Below are 14,185 nucleotides of genomic sequence, written 5' to 3'. Positions count from 1 at the left end.
TTAAATCTATTCAAAATACCTGGCCCGAGTCCATCGTAATGGAAATCTGGAACTAGGAGAGTCTGTGTGTCGACTACCATGACAGGCCCTGATGATACACCGTGATCTTTTGTCGGCAATCGACCGATCTCCAAAGGTTGAGGGATTTTAAGATCAGACGGTATGAAGATATCAGCAAAATTTGCCTATCGAGGGAATAAACAGAATTTTAATGTGATAGCTTAAACAAAAATACTTTTTTTTAAAAAAAAGCATTTGTTATATGTTACTTGTTCCTAGCAACATCCCATTCTAGTAACATACGTTCCTAGTAACATACATTCCAATCCTAGAGAGATTCCTATCCTGGGAGTTAAAATTAAAGAATTTTGATTCCTCGAATTTTGAGTTGCTGAAAAATACGCGTAATTTATATAGAGCGGTACCCAATTTTTTTCAGTTACGGTGCCCGATAGGATCGAACTTTTTATTTATAACCTTCGATGAACAGCCGACCCGATTTTGGGTTACTGATGTTCAACTCCGTAGCTTTGAACCAATCCAGAAGACAAGGAAACTCCTAGATCAGTACCCCAAGAGGTATGATTTGTTATGGGAACATGGAGGACATTGTGACTCGGCAAATTTAACTTGCTTCAGTCACCATTTGCTACACGGGGAGTCTTCAGCCAGCGCGGATCGAACCCACGACGTCTTGGACATGGGCTTAGCGCCCTAACAACCAGGCTATCCCGTTTATCGAAACTTATTTCGGAATCTTTAAAAGATTTTATTTGAATTTATAAAAATCTATTATTATTTGAATTTGTGAAAATAAATAAATAAAATAAAAGGACTACTCTTTATTCTGAAAATATTTAACCCGACGATATTTTAAATTATGAAATTGCATTTAGTGTATGATGCATGCGCTGAAAATAAGCTCAATATATTGTTATTAAAAAAGACGTCCTTCGCATTTTGAGTAAAAAATTTGGTGTAAGTAAACAATATATTGAATAAATGAATTGATTATTGATAAGATATGCGTATAATTATTACTGGCTTAAAGAAATCCTAACTGTTGAACCCCTGTGATCCATCCACGGAACCTGAGGATTCAGCGGAACACCGGAAAGTAACCGCTTATCTATAATAATGAGGCTCTAATTAAAAGAGTTAAGCACCACAATGGAAAACCATGCACATTAATCAGCTCATTTGTGTTAAAATATCAGTGATCTATCATAGTTAAAGCCCCACCTAAACAAAGTCATGAAAGAATTACCGACCCACGATTGTAGTTAACTATACTAGTTTACTATCGATCAGAATGAATCAGATTACGGATATTTTTCTTTTTCATTTCTTTCAATTGTTTTTGGCGTAGCAGGGCGATCAACTTCACCGTCTTCTCGGCCATCCACTAAAAAACTCACAAATGTGATAAACATTTTGTTTTGCCATAAGCTTTTTTATGTTTCAGTAGCGCTTTTCTCATCTTTCATGAAAGATTTGTTGCTTAATGCACTTATTATTTTTTCTGGCAAAACAAAATAACAGCTGTTAAACAAACGAAGGCCACGGCCGGACTAAATTGCTTACAGTCGGATCACATTTGAAAAAGACGACTTCACGCTGCATAAACTACTGATCATTCACGTTTGGCGCATGCGTACTTCGTCTGTGGGTACATCAGCAGTCCCATTATATAATTGCCACACCTCGTATTTAAGTCTACATACTTTCAAAAGTTCCCTTCAAACCCGTTAGAGAGCAGCAGAATGTACTGGGTGTGACCTAGTCAACGTAGTAAAAATTTCTTTCTATAATTATATACATATTGTATCTACGAAAAAAAGTCATGAAAGTAATAGTGTTGCATTTGTAATTTTCGCATTGATCATGCACAAGACACAAAAATAGTTAGGAATAAGTGACACATGGCAGAACGGGATTTCGAACTTGAAACTACTTTTGCTGTTCATTTTACAGGTCTCTTAAAATATTAATTTTGCCAATTAAATTTGTCATATTTTCCACAATCAGAGGAAATGAATTCAATACCATGAACATGTAAGGTTAAATAACTCCTTGGGTTTGCAACATGAGCCACTTAAAATTGATCTGTGAGATGAAGTTAAAATTATTTGTAGTATTCAAGAGTTAAAAAAAAATGTGTGTGTGCTTACTGTAAACTTTCTGCACCAGACAGCTATCCACTTAATGTTTCGTAATGTTTTCCCTGCAGGCAATCTTAGAAGCAGATCCGTCCGTCTGTACTCTAGGAGAGGAGTTTTCCTAAATAAGAACAAAAATTTCCGTTTTCAGTACCTCAAGAGAACAACTTTTCAAAATTATTTTAAGAAATTAAAATAAAAATGAAATTTCTAAAACAGTTTATTAAAACGTTTTGTTGAGTATGAATAAAATTATCTTTTGGTAAAATGACTCCGTACTGTTGATTTATTATCCCCTTACTTGTAAAGTCACTTATTTTTATTGGAGGTAAAAGCTTCTAAAGATTTAAAAGAAACAATAATACTACTAGAATTAAATCTAATCGAACCTTAACCACTTACACGTTAAAACAGGGATGGTTAATATTTTGCCTATCATGTACCGAATTTTTAGACTTACTATAACAAATGCGCCTTCTAACTCGAACATTGTTTGCACCTTCTGACGTAGAGTGCACAAAAAATAATACATAAAATTAACCACCCTGCATAACTTTTGATCTAATGACCGGATTTTACACGTACTCTATCTTCGAGGGGATGGTATCAAATAGGCTAATTAATTAATGCGGACGATTTTAAATTACGAAATCAATCATAACGTATTTTTCTGAACAAACATACCTTATAATCGAATTTTATGTGTGCGACATATCATTCATTGAATTTTCAACGAAGTCGTATATTTAAAACTCAATTTCCTTTGAACTATTTGACAGATTTCGTTCCAATTTTGTATTTTGCCATATAAAATAAATTTTTTAAGTTTGTGCATAATTTTATAAATAGTCAAATTGCAACATTTGACTATTATTAAATAAAATAATAAAAAATAAATGATTAGTAAAAATTACTTTTTTAGTATAATTGTCTTTGGATAAATGAATTTTATAATGGTGTGTAAACAATTTTCAATTCGTTTAAAAAATTGTCGAGATACGGCAAAATACACAAAAAGTAAAATTAACATTAAGGGGTCGTCTAAACTTTGAACCTGCGCTATCATTTCTAATTAAGAAATCTTTAATTTGAGAAACTAACTCACCTTCAAGGGCGTATTTTTTTGTTACTGATTGAAAGATAAAAAATTAATAGGGTGTATAAATAGATAAAAAATAGCGTAATAAACAAAACAAAAAAGAACTATATAAAATACATTAAATGCTGCTTACTTTCCCTTTTCATCTGGAATTATAAAACCTGAAGTATCCGGTTTAGATGTGGAACCAGCCCAGAAAAAGGCATCTACAAAAATTTACAAACAAACATTTCAAAAATATTTCCATAAATGGCAATTTTTTTTTGTTTAAAAAATTAAACAATAACTATTCATCATATCCTGTACGTGTTCTAGTAGAAAATGTCTTTACATCTGGCAACAATTCAAAAAAATTGCAGAATTCCGAACAACTCTGAGTTTCCAATTCTAATATTTCAAACCCAAAATTTACTTAGTAATACTGTTACACTGGGGAACAAATTTTCTGTTGCATTTATACAAATACTTGATCTTGCTCAATTCAGGTATGGGGATTTCAAATCTGAATTTAGTTTTGCTCTTAAAGCTAATTTTTTTCTTAAATGACATTTTTTTAATGTATTTTTTGTCGAATGATAAAATTTTGATTATTATTAAATGTTTCTGAGCACGTTATAATATGGTGAAGCAGGGCTCGAAAAAACTCAGAAATTTTACCCGTCCCCGAGGACGGCTTGTCCAACAATGTACCCGTCCTCCTTTGAAACTAACCCGTCGCTTCTAAATAAATAAAAATATAATTTTCTCTTATTTATTACAAACATTGCACAATGAAAAAATTATTGCACAATGAATTAGTAGTTACTAGGATTACAAATACTAGGATTACATTATACAGTAATAAAAGAAATACTAGGTTACTAATAGTAAAACCTGGTATTTCTATTATGAAATAATTTATTTCTTTGATGAAATAATTTAAATAACAAAGGTTAAGTTATCTGTCAATTATCATGTCAATTTATCCGATGGTACAGCGTTTTTTAAATGAATCAGATATGACGTTTGCCAGTTCCACAATCAAGCCAATGATTTACAGAGGTTTCTGCACAGAAATCTGAAAGCGGTTTTCCATTTAGGTAGATGTTCATAAATGCGTTTAACGCTTCTTGTTTAACAGCAGTAAGTAAAGTGTTTTTTTGTAAGTTCATTGCTGAAAAACCCCTTTCAACCGCTGCAGTACTCCCAGACAGAGAAAACATCAATTCCACCATGCGCAGTATGTTGCTGTATTTCGAGATTAGAGGGTCATTTTAGAAGTGAGGCGCTAGACTCTTGTAAGATAACAAAAATTGAAAATGTATCACGAACATTAACGGAAAAATGACGCTGGATTCGAGAAATTTGTTGTCCGCGGGGAATTTTTGACCGCCGAGGACGGGCGGACGGGCTGCTTTTCGATCCCTGTGGTGAAGCACCCCTAGCCACGTACGATGATATTTCCTGTCATCGGTTCGTATGCCATTTTAGTCCTGAGCCTTAACTCTCCTACAGGCCCGTCGTGGCATTTATGTGACCTCATGTTATAGATAACGTTATTATGCTCGAACATTTCGACAAAAGTAGACTAAAAAAATGTCTTATTTAAAAAAAAAAAAAAAAAAAACTAATAATAATCGCAGAACACGAAAAAGTCCCATTCTATGTTCAGAAAAAAAAAGCATCTCCCAATAACATTATATAGTAGTTACATGCCGTAAAAATATTTATGTTATGTTATCTTGCAAATCAAATGGTTGAATATGAAACATTATGTTTTTTAAATGTTTTCGTTGCAAAAAAAATTTTTTTTTCATCTTGGTTGCGAATGTAGTACCCTGTAGGAAAATGTAATTCTTTCTCATTTTTCATTGAGAAATTGTGCCACTTTGTTAAACCGTTGTGGAAAAACAAACTCCCCCTGTTGTCACGAACATTTCTTAACAGTGAGTGAGTGCCATGAAGAAACAAAACAATGGACAACAATATAACGTGGGCACTAAAAAAAAGATTCTCTACCAAATAAACGTCCTCAATTTCACCCATTGTTAATAACTAACAAGAAAGAGTTATAATTTTTTTTTATAACAAAAGACGGAATAATAAATGAAATACAAAAAACAACAAAAAGGAAGAGGAAAACAAATGGCAAGGGAAGATGTTCCGAATTTTCTTTCCTGCAGGGCATAAAAAAAAAAAAATCAAAGAAGTAATACAGAGATTAAAATCGGAGAAAGCTGATCGTTAAAAGTTGTGAGAAACTGCCAATTATGAGGTCATGCGCGTGGTAACTAATCAGTTCAAAGATGTGAACTGTTTTTTTTTCTGATGAAGAGTTCTTTTTCCGGGTCATTATTTCATAAAGCGCTAATTGTTTCCATTTATTAATTTTTAATAGGGTGTTAACTACACTGAAAAAGACAGTGTAGATCTTAAAGAAAGAAAAATAAATCATGTCAGGAATGCCTTAGGTTTGTGTGTGCCAGTTTTACCACAAGATTCCCCATCCACTAAATCATATATATATATATATATATATATATATATATATATATATATATATATATATATATATATATATATATATATATATATATATATATATATATATATATATATATATATATACGAGGGTTGTAAATTAAATAGTGGCAACTTAACTTTGAAACTCACAGAAGGGCGGGCATGAGCTAATAGGATACGGGAGCGGTGAGGTGGAGCTGTTGTCGATGTGTAGAGTGCAAAAAACAGTCGATTTGCTTAGAAGGGTAGTTGTTGAGTGGCGTTAAAGTGAGGAGTTTCGTTTCCATAGCTCTAAAGCAAGTTGTCAAAAGGTGATCAGCAGTCGTGGCTTAAAATCGAGGTTGTCCGTGGCAAAAATGCAACAGAATGCTATCGTGGATTAGTGGAAGCCTGTGGTGCAAATGCTTTACCGTATAGGACAGTAGCACGATGGGTTCAAGCATCTCTTCTTTTTTCGTCATTAAGCCTTTTGACAACATGCTTTAGAGCGATGGAAACGAAACTCCTCACTTTAACGCCACGCAACAACTACCCTTCTAAGCAAATCGACTGTTTCTGCACTCTACACATCGACAACAGCTCCACCTCACCGCTTCCATATCCTATTAGCTCATGCCCGCTCTTCTGTGAGTTTCAAAGTTAAGTTGCCACTATTTAATTTACAACCCTCGTATATATAAAATTTAAAAAATACCTGTGCTTCAAATTTTTCTCAAGATATCTCATCTACTTAAATAAATATATCTATCTATATAAACATATATATTTATTCATAAATGTAACCAAAAATCCCTAAGCTACATATTGTTGTTAATAAATGATTTTTACCAACTAACGTTATACGATATGCCTATAAATAGTATATGTTTAAATATTTATTATTTGCGTTAAAATGGACACTGTTACGCTAAAGTAGACATTTTTTAAAAAAATTAGAAACCTAATTTTTAAGTGTTAGTTACATGCAAGGTAAATCTTTCTGATTAAGACTTCATTCATATTAAGTCTTCCCTTATTATTATTATTATTATTCATATTAACTTCTTTTTTTATTTAATATTATTTCAAAAAGCGTTAATTGCTTTCATTCATTATTTTTAATACGATGTTAATTGTTTATTTTTTTTCACTATAAAGGGCATTGTGAAACTTAGAGAAAAACATTCCTTTTTTTGTTAGAAACCTAATTTTTAGGTGCTAGTTATATGCTTGTAATAATTACATACGTAATGAAAAATGTCCCTTACGCTATAATTTTTTTTTGGGGGGGGTGTTAAGAATAAGGTCTATAACAAATGTTATAAATACTTTCCAAAATAGACGCTTACTTACATAAAAATAAAAAATAATCAAAATTGCATTATGAAAAAAATACTGTCATTTCAAAAAATTCAATTAAAATCCTGAAAATATTTCTAAAGGATTTTCACGTAATAACAACACGGCATTCTCCAACTTATGGCACTAATCTAATCAAATCGAAATATTATGACAATTTTTTAATAATTACTTATTTCCCGTTTGCTCTGCCAATTCGATTAAGTAAATGTGAATAGATTACGTGAGTTATGATGAAGCCACAAATAAACATATTGAAAGTTACGAGAAACCACGTATTTTTGTTTTTCTCAAAAAAAATTATATTTTTATATTTTGTCAACAAAAATGTGTAAAGAAAATTGCGGCCACGTCGATAAGTTACAGATCAGAAAGAATTTTTTCATGTTCAATGAGCAAAATTTATCAAAAAATATTTTTATTATATATATTTTTTTTTTTACATTTAAAGCTTTTCAAAACAGTTTACTCACTTCAATCACAAATTTATACCATCCTTTGAATACCAACAAATACAGAGATGTATCAAAAAACTTTAAAAAATTTGTTTTAAATATAATTTTTTTAAAAAAAACTTAAGCAACCTTTGCAAAAGAAAAATAAATGAGTTTAAAATCATCTTCAAATTCGATAAGGAAACAAAACAAAATGTGATTCAGTAAACATTTATAGTATTTTTTTCAATTTTTTACCAATGTAAAAAAAAAAAACTATGCAAAATAAGGCTACAAACAAATACCGAATTATTGTCCGATTTTAGAAAATTTTACGTTTCATTTCCCCTTAAAAACTTACAACAAAAATCAAAAGTAGAGCATTTTTTTTTCATCTCAAATATTTAATTTTATATTTTAGAGCAGACACAATGATATGATATTTGTGTATCACGCATTAACTCAAGCATCACCACATAAACTCCAAAAAAAAAAAAAAAAATAAAAATTTTTTTTTTCTTCCTTCCTCTGAAAATCTATTGAAACATAATAGTGTTTACTTTTAATACAGAAAAGAAAAAACGGATCTGTTTCTTCCAATGGTAGATAACACAATCATTTCTAACCAATTCTATTGTTATGAATTTCAATGTAGCCATCAGCCCGGGAGAGTGTATTTTGGCGACAAATTTAAACTAAAGAGCGTGCAAAATCTATGAATAGCTCATTCATTTCTAAAAAGAAAAACCCTCTTAAACTATTGATTATATTAAAAGACTTTAACAGTGATGGCCCAAAGGAAGTAGGAAATGAAGCATAGGAAGAAGAAGAAATAAATAGAAAGCGACTCTCTAATAATAACCTATAAACCTGTTTTATATGTTGATTCACGGGGGGGCAGGCAGTGCTTCAAAGGTCGCCGCGGCGGTGTTGCAGGCCGAAATCAATTTTGTATTCATCACGTTATGTACCGAGAGAAATGCGCTCTATTTAAAGCACTGGCTGGGACATCAGAAATCTTGAAAATGTTTGCGTTTGTTTCAGTATTTAAAAAGCTTATTGCACTTTTTCAATTGGAGAGAAAAAGGCTTTTAACCGCTTCCCTGAATATCTCGAGTTAACTCGGGAATGTATATATTGCAAAAATTTATTATCCCGAGTTAACTCGGGAATGTATATATTGCAAATATTTATCATCCCGAGTTAACTCGGGAATGTATATATTGCACATATTTATTATCCCGAGTTAACTCGGGAATGTATAGATTGCAAAATTTTATTATCCCGAGTTAACTCGGGAATGTATATATTGCAAAAATTTATTATCCCGAGTTAACTCGGGAATGTATAGATTGCAAATATTTATTATCCCGAGTTAACTCGGGAATGTATATATTGCACATATTTATTATCCCGAGTTAACTCGGGAATGTATAGATTGCAAAATTTTATTATCCCGAGTTAACTCGGGAATGTATATATTGCAAAAATTTATTATCCCGAGTTAACTCGGGAATGTATATATTGCAAATATTTATTATCCCGAGTTAACTCGGGAATGTATATATTGCAAATATTTATTATCCCGAGTTAACTCGGGAATGTAAAGATTGCAAAAATTTATTATCCTGAGTTAACTCGGGAATGTATATATTGTAAATATTTATTATCCCGAGTTAACTCGGGAATGTATATATTGCAAATATTTATTATCCCGAGTTAACTCGGGAATGTATATATTGCAAATATTTATTATCCCGAGTAAACTCGGGCATTTCAGAATTTACCAGTACGTTTTGTTTTATCACGTTTTTACTCGGCTGGAAGCAAAAAATAATAATAATTTTTCGTGATTGGAAGTTTGCACAGTTTTGTTTGGGAGTTATGCTGTTGGATAGTGGGACTCACACGTACGATATACGATAGTTGCTGAATTTACAGATAAAAAAAAAAGAGTTTAAAAAATGGCGTATTCCTTCACTGGCGTCGTTGGGAAACTATCATTTTTGTGTTGTTCCTTGTTTCAAAAATTATCATACAAAGACTAATATTTAACTTTTTTTCATTTGCCAGAGATAACTCGGGATAGTAAACTAAATGTTTTTTTTTACACAAAAAAATAATAATAATAAAATTTCAACTTAGAACTTGTGTATTATGTTTTGGTTTAGTTCCTTGTATTTATTAATGAAATAAAAAAAATTGTTGATTTTTTTCTTTTTTTTTTCTTCAAAAAAATTGGTAAAGGGAAGGGGTTAAAGGAAGTGAGATTGTTTCTTCTTGTATTGAACTTCCATGCATTGGTTGAGTCCAACACCAACCAATTGAGAGAGAGAATGGAAAACGAGAGGAATATGGAAAACGATTTCCCAAACTTTTGCATTAGCACGCCCACTTTACCTTCACGCATGCTAATACAAATGTGGGAATTTACCTCCCGTACTACTCTCGCTCTCCGTTCCCTCCCTCAATGCTCTCTGGAAGTATGAAATAATTTTATTACTTTTTACTTTACTTTTATATCTGTACATTTATATTTATGGAACATTCCTTAGCTTTAGCTTCGAACTCTGTAAACAGGGCATGTGTACATTTACAGAACTTTCTCAATTACAGTTTCGGTGCTATGTAAAAGACAATCGCATTTACATTTGTTTTCTTGCTGCTTTGAGAACTTTACTAAACTGTTTACAGCTTAGATAATGATGTAAACACTTCATCTTTACATCTGGACACCATCATTTACAATTCATGATCATATATTATGTTCCAAATTTTATTATTCTCCTTACCTATAGGGCATGTAACATGGGCCATTTATATTGCGGAACATTCTTCAGTTGTAAGTTTTACACCTGTGCAACCGAGGGTCACTCCCGGGGTTGTTTCATTTGAAAGCCTACTTTGTTCATTACAATCTATACGTTTTCTTCTACTGATAAGACACAGACCTGTCTGTGTCTTATCAGTAGAAGTTTTTTTTTTTTTTTTTTTTTTTGTTAAGGTTTTGATTCATAAATTTAAAAATAAAACAAGTGAAAAAAATGTAAAAAAAAACAAATTTAAAAAAAAAACAACTTAAAAATCTCAATGACAAATTTACGTATTTTTTTTTTCAAAATAAATAAAGAATAAATCATCTCTATAGCATTTTATTTTGTTTAACCCCCCCCCCCATCTGATTTCTTATTGAAGCATTATTATTGGATAAGCAAATCTTATTACAGGATCACGATACCCTGTTTCCACTAGCAGGTTTAAGTCAGCATACGGCAAAGAAAGCTTAACTTTAAGCCGAGCAAGTTTAAATCCGTTTCCATTTATATATATTTGAGCTAGCTGAACTATAGCTCTTTTGGGTGCGCTGATATATTAAAATTCGGTTAAAGATGACGAGCTTTGTTTGAACGCAAGCTCTGTTTGAGATTTTTGTTTGAACGCAAAAATATCAAATTTGTTCGTTTTTTATTTAACAATCGACTCTTTTCATTAAAATGGAAAAAGATAGACAGCGTAATTTTAAAATCATGTTCCATTTGCTCATAAATTTTTTTATTTCTTTTTACAACGAGATCAAGAATTTTTTTTATTTATTTTAAGCTGTATACTAACCCGTTACGGGAATTGCAGTTAATTTTTGCATTTCGTGTGGGGTTTTTTTGTGGTGTTTATGTTTTAAATAAATGTTGTTTTATAAAAACTGTCTCTTCAGATTTATTCGTTTTCCATTCATTGCTACCTTCTCTGCGGCAGCCAACTTGGAAAAATAACAAGCTTAAAAACGTAAGAATGTTCTTCGCAAGCGTTGCCACTACTTTCAGCAAGGTCGCCTCTTAAGCTGGCTTAAGCCTGCTAGTGGAAACAGAGGTACAAAAAAACAAAGATACACTTTCTTTCAACTGTCTTAAAAGTGAAATTCTTTAATTTATAATTATATTCACTTTCAAAGTACTTATTATAGGAGACTCTGGTAGGATAGATTAGTAACCATTTTGTGTTACAATATTAACGTGACAAACATACGAGTTAAACATCCATGTGTTTAAAATTAAACACTTATAGAACATGTAAAATATACTTTTAAAAATGCGTCTATAAAAATCATTGAATTGTATAAATAAAATCTGCATTTATTGAAAATTATAAACTTTTATATTTTAAGTAATAATATAAAGTGATAAGCCAAAATTTATAGTCCTAATGTTGAATTAGGAGATGTACCTGGTCCTTGTCCATCGTAAGAAAAGTCCTTTATGAATATAGTGCGATCGTCGACAGCGTATACTGTTCCCTGAACATCATGGGCATAGTGTTTGAAGGGTCCTATTTCGGTACCATAGTAAGGAGTCGCTGCATGCGAACACACCAGAAACACTATAGACACAAAAAGAAACACACATTAGAAACACATACACACAAGCTCTTTGGTTTTTCTTCTCACACTAAATAATTATTATAAAATTTCTTCACCAGAAACACTATAGACACACACAAAAAAGAAACACACATTAAAAACACATACACACAAGCTCTTTGGTTTTTCTTCTCACACTAAATAATTATTATAAAATTTCTTTACAAATAACTACCCATCAAAACATTTTGATGGTTTATGTTGGTTTTAGTGAGATTCATGAAGTGAGGTCCGTTAAACATCATTTGATGGTCACCATCATCGTTCATAGTTTTTGATATGCAAAAAAACATCCATCATTCCATGATGGAAAATGCTACTTTAGTACTAGGATGGTTAACCATTAAGAGAAGTTTGATTCTCATGGACCAACAATATACGATGGTTCAAACTATGCATTTCTTTGATAGTTTAATACGAATTCTTGTTGGTTCTCAGAAATAAGCCATCAAAACGATTTGCTTGTTTCTTATGTTTGCCCATCAAAAATCAGTCCGAATTCTTAGATTGGGGAGATGGTTGTTCTTAATCTTTTCAACATTTGTTTTCAAAGAAACTATGATGGAAATTTGTGACCGTCCACTACGGTACAATAATCCATTTCCATGACGGTTTAGTACTAATTATTGATGGTTTAGCAGGAATATACTATAAAATTTTTTTTTAATGTTTGTCCATCAAAAATCAGTCCGAATTCTTAGATTGGGGAGATGGTTGTTCTTAATCTTTTCAACATTTGTTTTCTAAGAAACTATGATGGAAATTTGTGACCGTCCACTACGGTACAATAATCCATTTCCATGACGGTTTAGTACTAATTATTGATGGTTTAGCAGGAATATACTATCAAATTTTTTTTTAATGTTTGCCCATCAAAAATCAGTCCGAATTCTTAGATTGGGGAGATGGTTGTTCTTAATCTTTTCAACATTTGTTTTCTAAGAAACTATGATGGAAATTTGTGACCGTCCACTACGGTACAATAATCCATTTCCATGACGGTTTAGTACTAATTATTGATGGTTTAGCAGGAATATACTATCAAATTTTTTTTTAATGTTTGCCCATCAAAAATCAGTCCGAATTCTTAGATTGGGGTGATGGTTACTTATGTTGGCTACCATCAAAAATATAATGGTTTATGATGGAATTATTGATGATTACCATTAAGATTATGTTGGTCCATTAATGGAAAACCATCAAAAATTATGACTTTGGTATTTTTTAACCAATAAATGGAAATAAATAACAAAATTTGATAGTTAACGTTGCGCTGCAGTTACACTAATGTACCATTGGTGAAAGTTTGAGATTTAGCTGATAGAGTATGTACTCTAATATCAGAAATGTGTAGTAACAACTCTGGGAAAAAAATGATGACATATCTGCGACTCGAGCATCAAGAAGTCATTACACTAAGGCGAGATTCACCATTCATATTATCGCAATAAAAAAAATCAAGATACTAAAAAACATATGGAAATTCGGAGAAAAAAATTTCCAGCAAAACAACCGAAATAGGTCTTTGATTTATGATGTAATCAGCTCGCATCACGCGTATTCTATTTTTTTACATTAGGTCTGTAACATGATCGCCATTGGTGATTATAGTTTGATATCCCGGTAGCCATTTTTCATCCATTGGCGACCGCTAATTTAGAGCTCTATTCTAAGGTCCTATTGAAATTTGGAGAAGAGACTTCGATCTTAGGCCTCTCTTTTTGTAAACTAGGCCCTGTTAATGATCAGAAAAAAATCTTTGCACTTGCTTTTACTACAAGAATGTAATGGTAATCAGCTATTCCTCGTCCTATGCGTCTCTAAAAACCGACAGGTTGTTAATTGCTAAGGAAAGAACCGTTGGAAACTTATTCAGGGATGTATGAAGGATAGAGCAATTTATAAATTTAAAAAACGAGAAAAAATGGCTTTCATATTGGCTAATGTAACGCACTTCTCTTTTATATATTAACAAATACATTAGCTGTTGTATATAACTAAATATTATCTCTGAAACGTAAAAATTCTCCCCCTTATCATATTAGCTGAAAGTCTTCAAAAATGGGATAAAAAAAGTGGTTTATTTATTATTTAAATATCGTAAACACCAGAACGTTCATAAATTTAAATAAATAATTGATTAAAAAATTACATTTACTAATAAGTTCAATTATTAAAGAGTAAATAAAAAAATGAAATTTCAGTACCAGAAAAGCACAGAGATATATTTTTACAAATT

General features: G+C 31.5%; 1 protein-coding gene across 1 annotated transcript in view; it reads right to left on the bottom strand.

Annotated features, from left to right (window-relative positions):
* LOC107453272 (protein Skeletor, isoforms B/C) overlaps nucleotides 1–14,185 on the bottom strand; it is a 77,124-nt gene that overhangs the window by 45,027 nt on the left and 17,912 nt on the right. The window contains exons 2-5 of the mRNA XM_043050114.3: nucleotides 11,754–11,906; nucleotides 3,392–3,464; nucleotides 2,172–2,280; nucleotides 20–185 (exon numbers count right to left, since the gene is read on the bottom strand). Coding sequence (XP_042906048.2) covers nucleotides 20–185; nucleotides 2,172–2,280; nucleotides 3,392–3,464; nucleotides 11,754–11,906 — 501 coding nt within the window. The remainder of the gene's footprint in view (nucleotides 1–19; nucleotides 186–2,171; nucleotides 2,281–3,391; nucleotides 3,465–11,753; nucleotides 11,907–14,185) is intronic.

This window comes from Parasteatoda tepidariorum, chromosome 2, assembly GCF_982258835.1.
Source record: "Parasteatoda tepidariorum strain Cologne lab strain chromosome 2, Ptep-v5.0, whole genome shotgun sequence".
Classification (NCBI taxonomy): Eukaryota; Metazoa; Arthropoda; class Arachnida; order Araneae; family Theridiidae; genus Parasteatoda; species Parasteatoda tepidariorum.
Note: the sequence above shows the minus strand (reverse complement) of the source record. Positions and strands in the feature narration are given on the sequence as shown.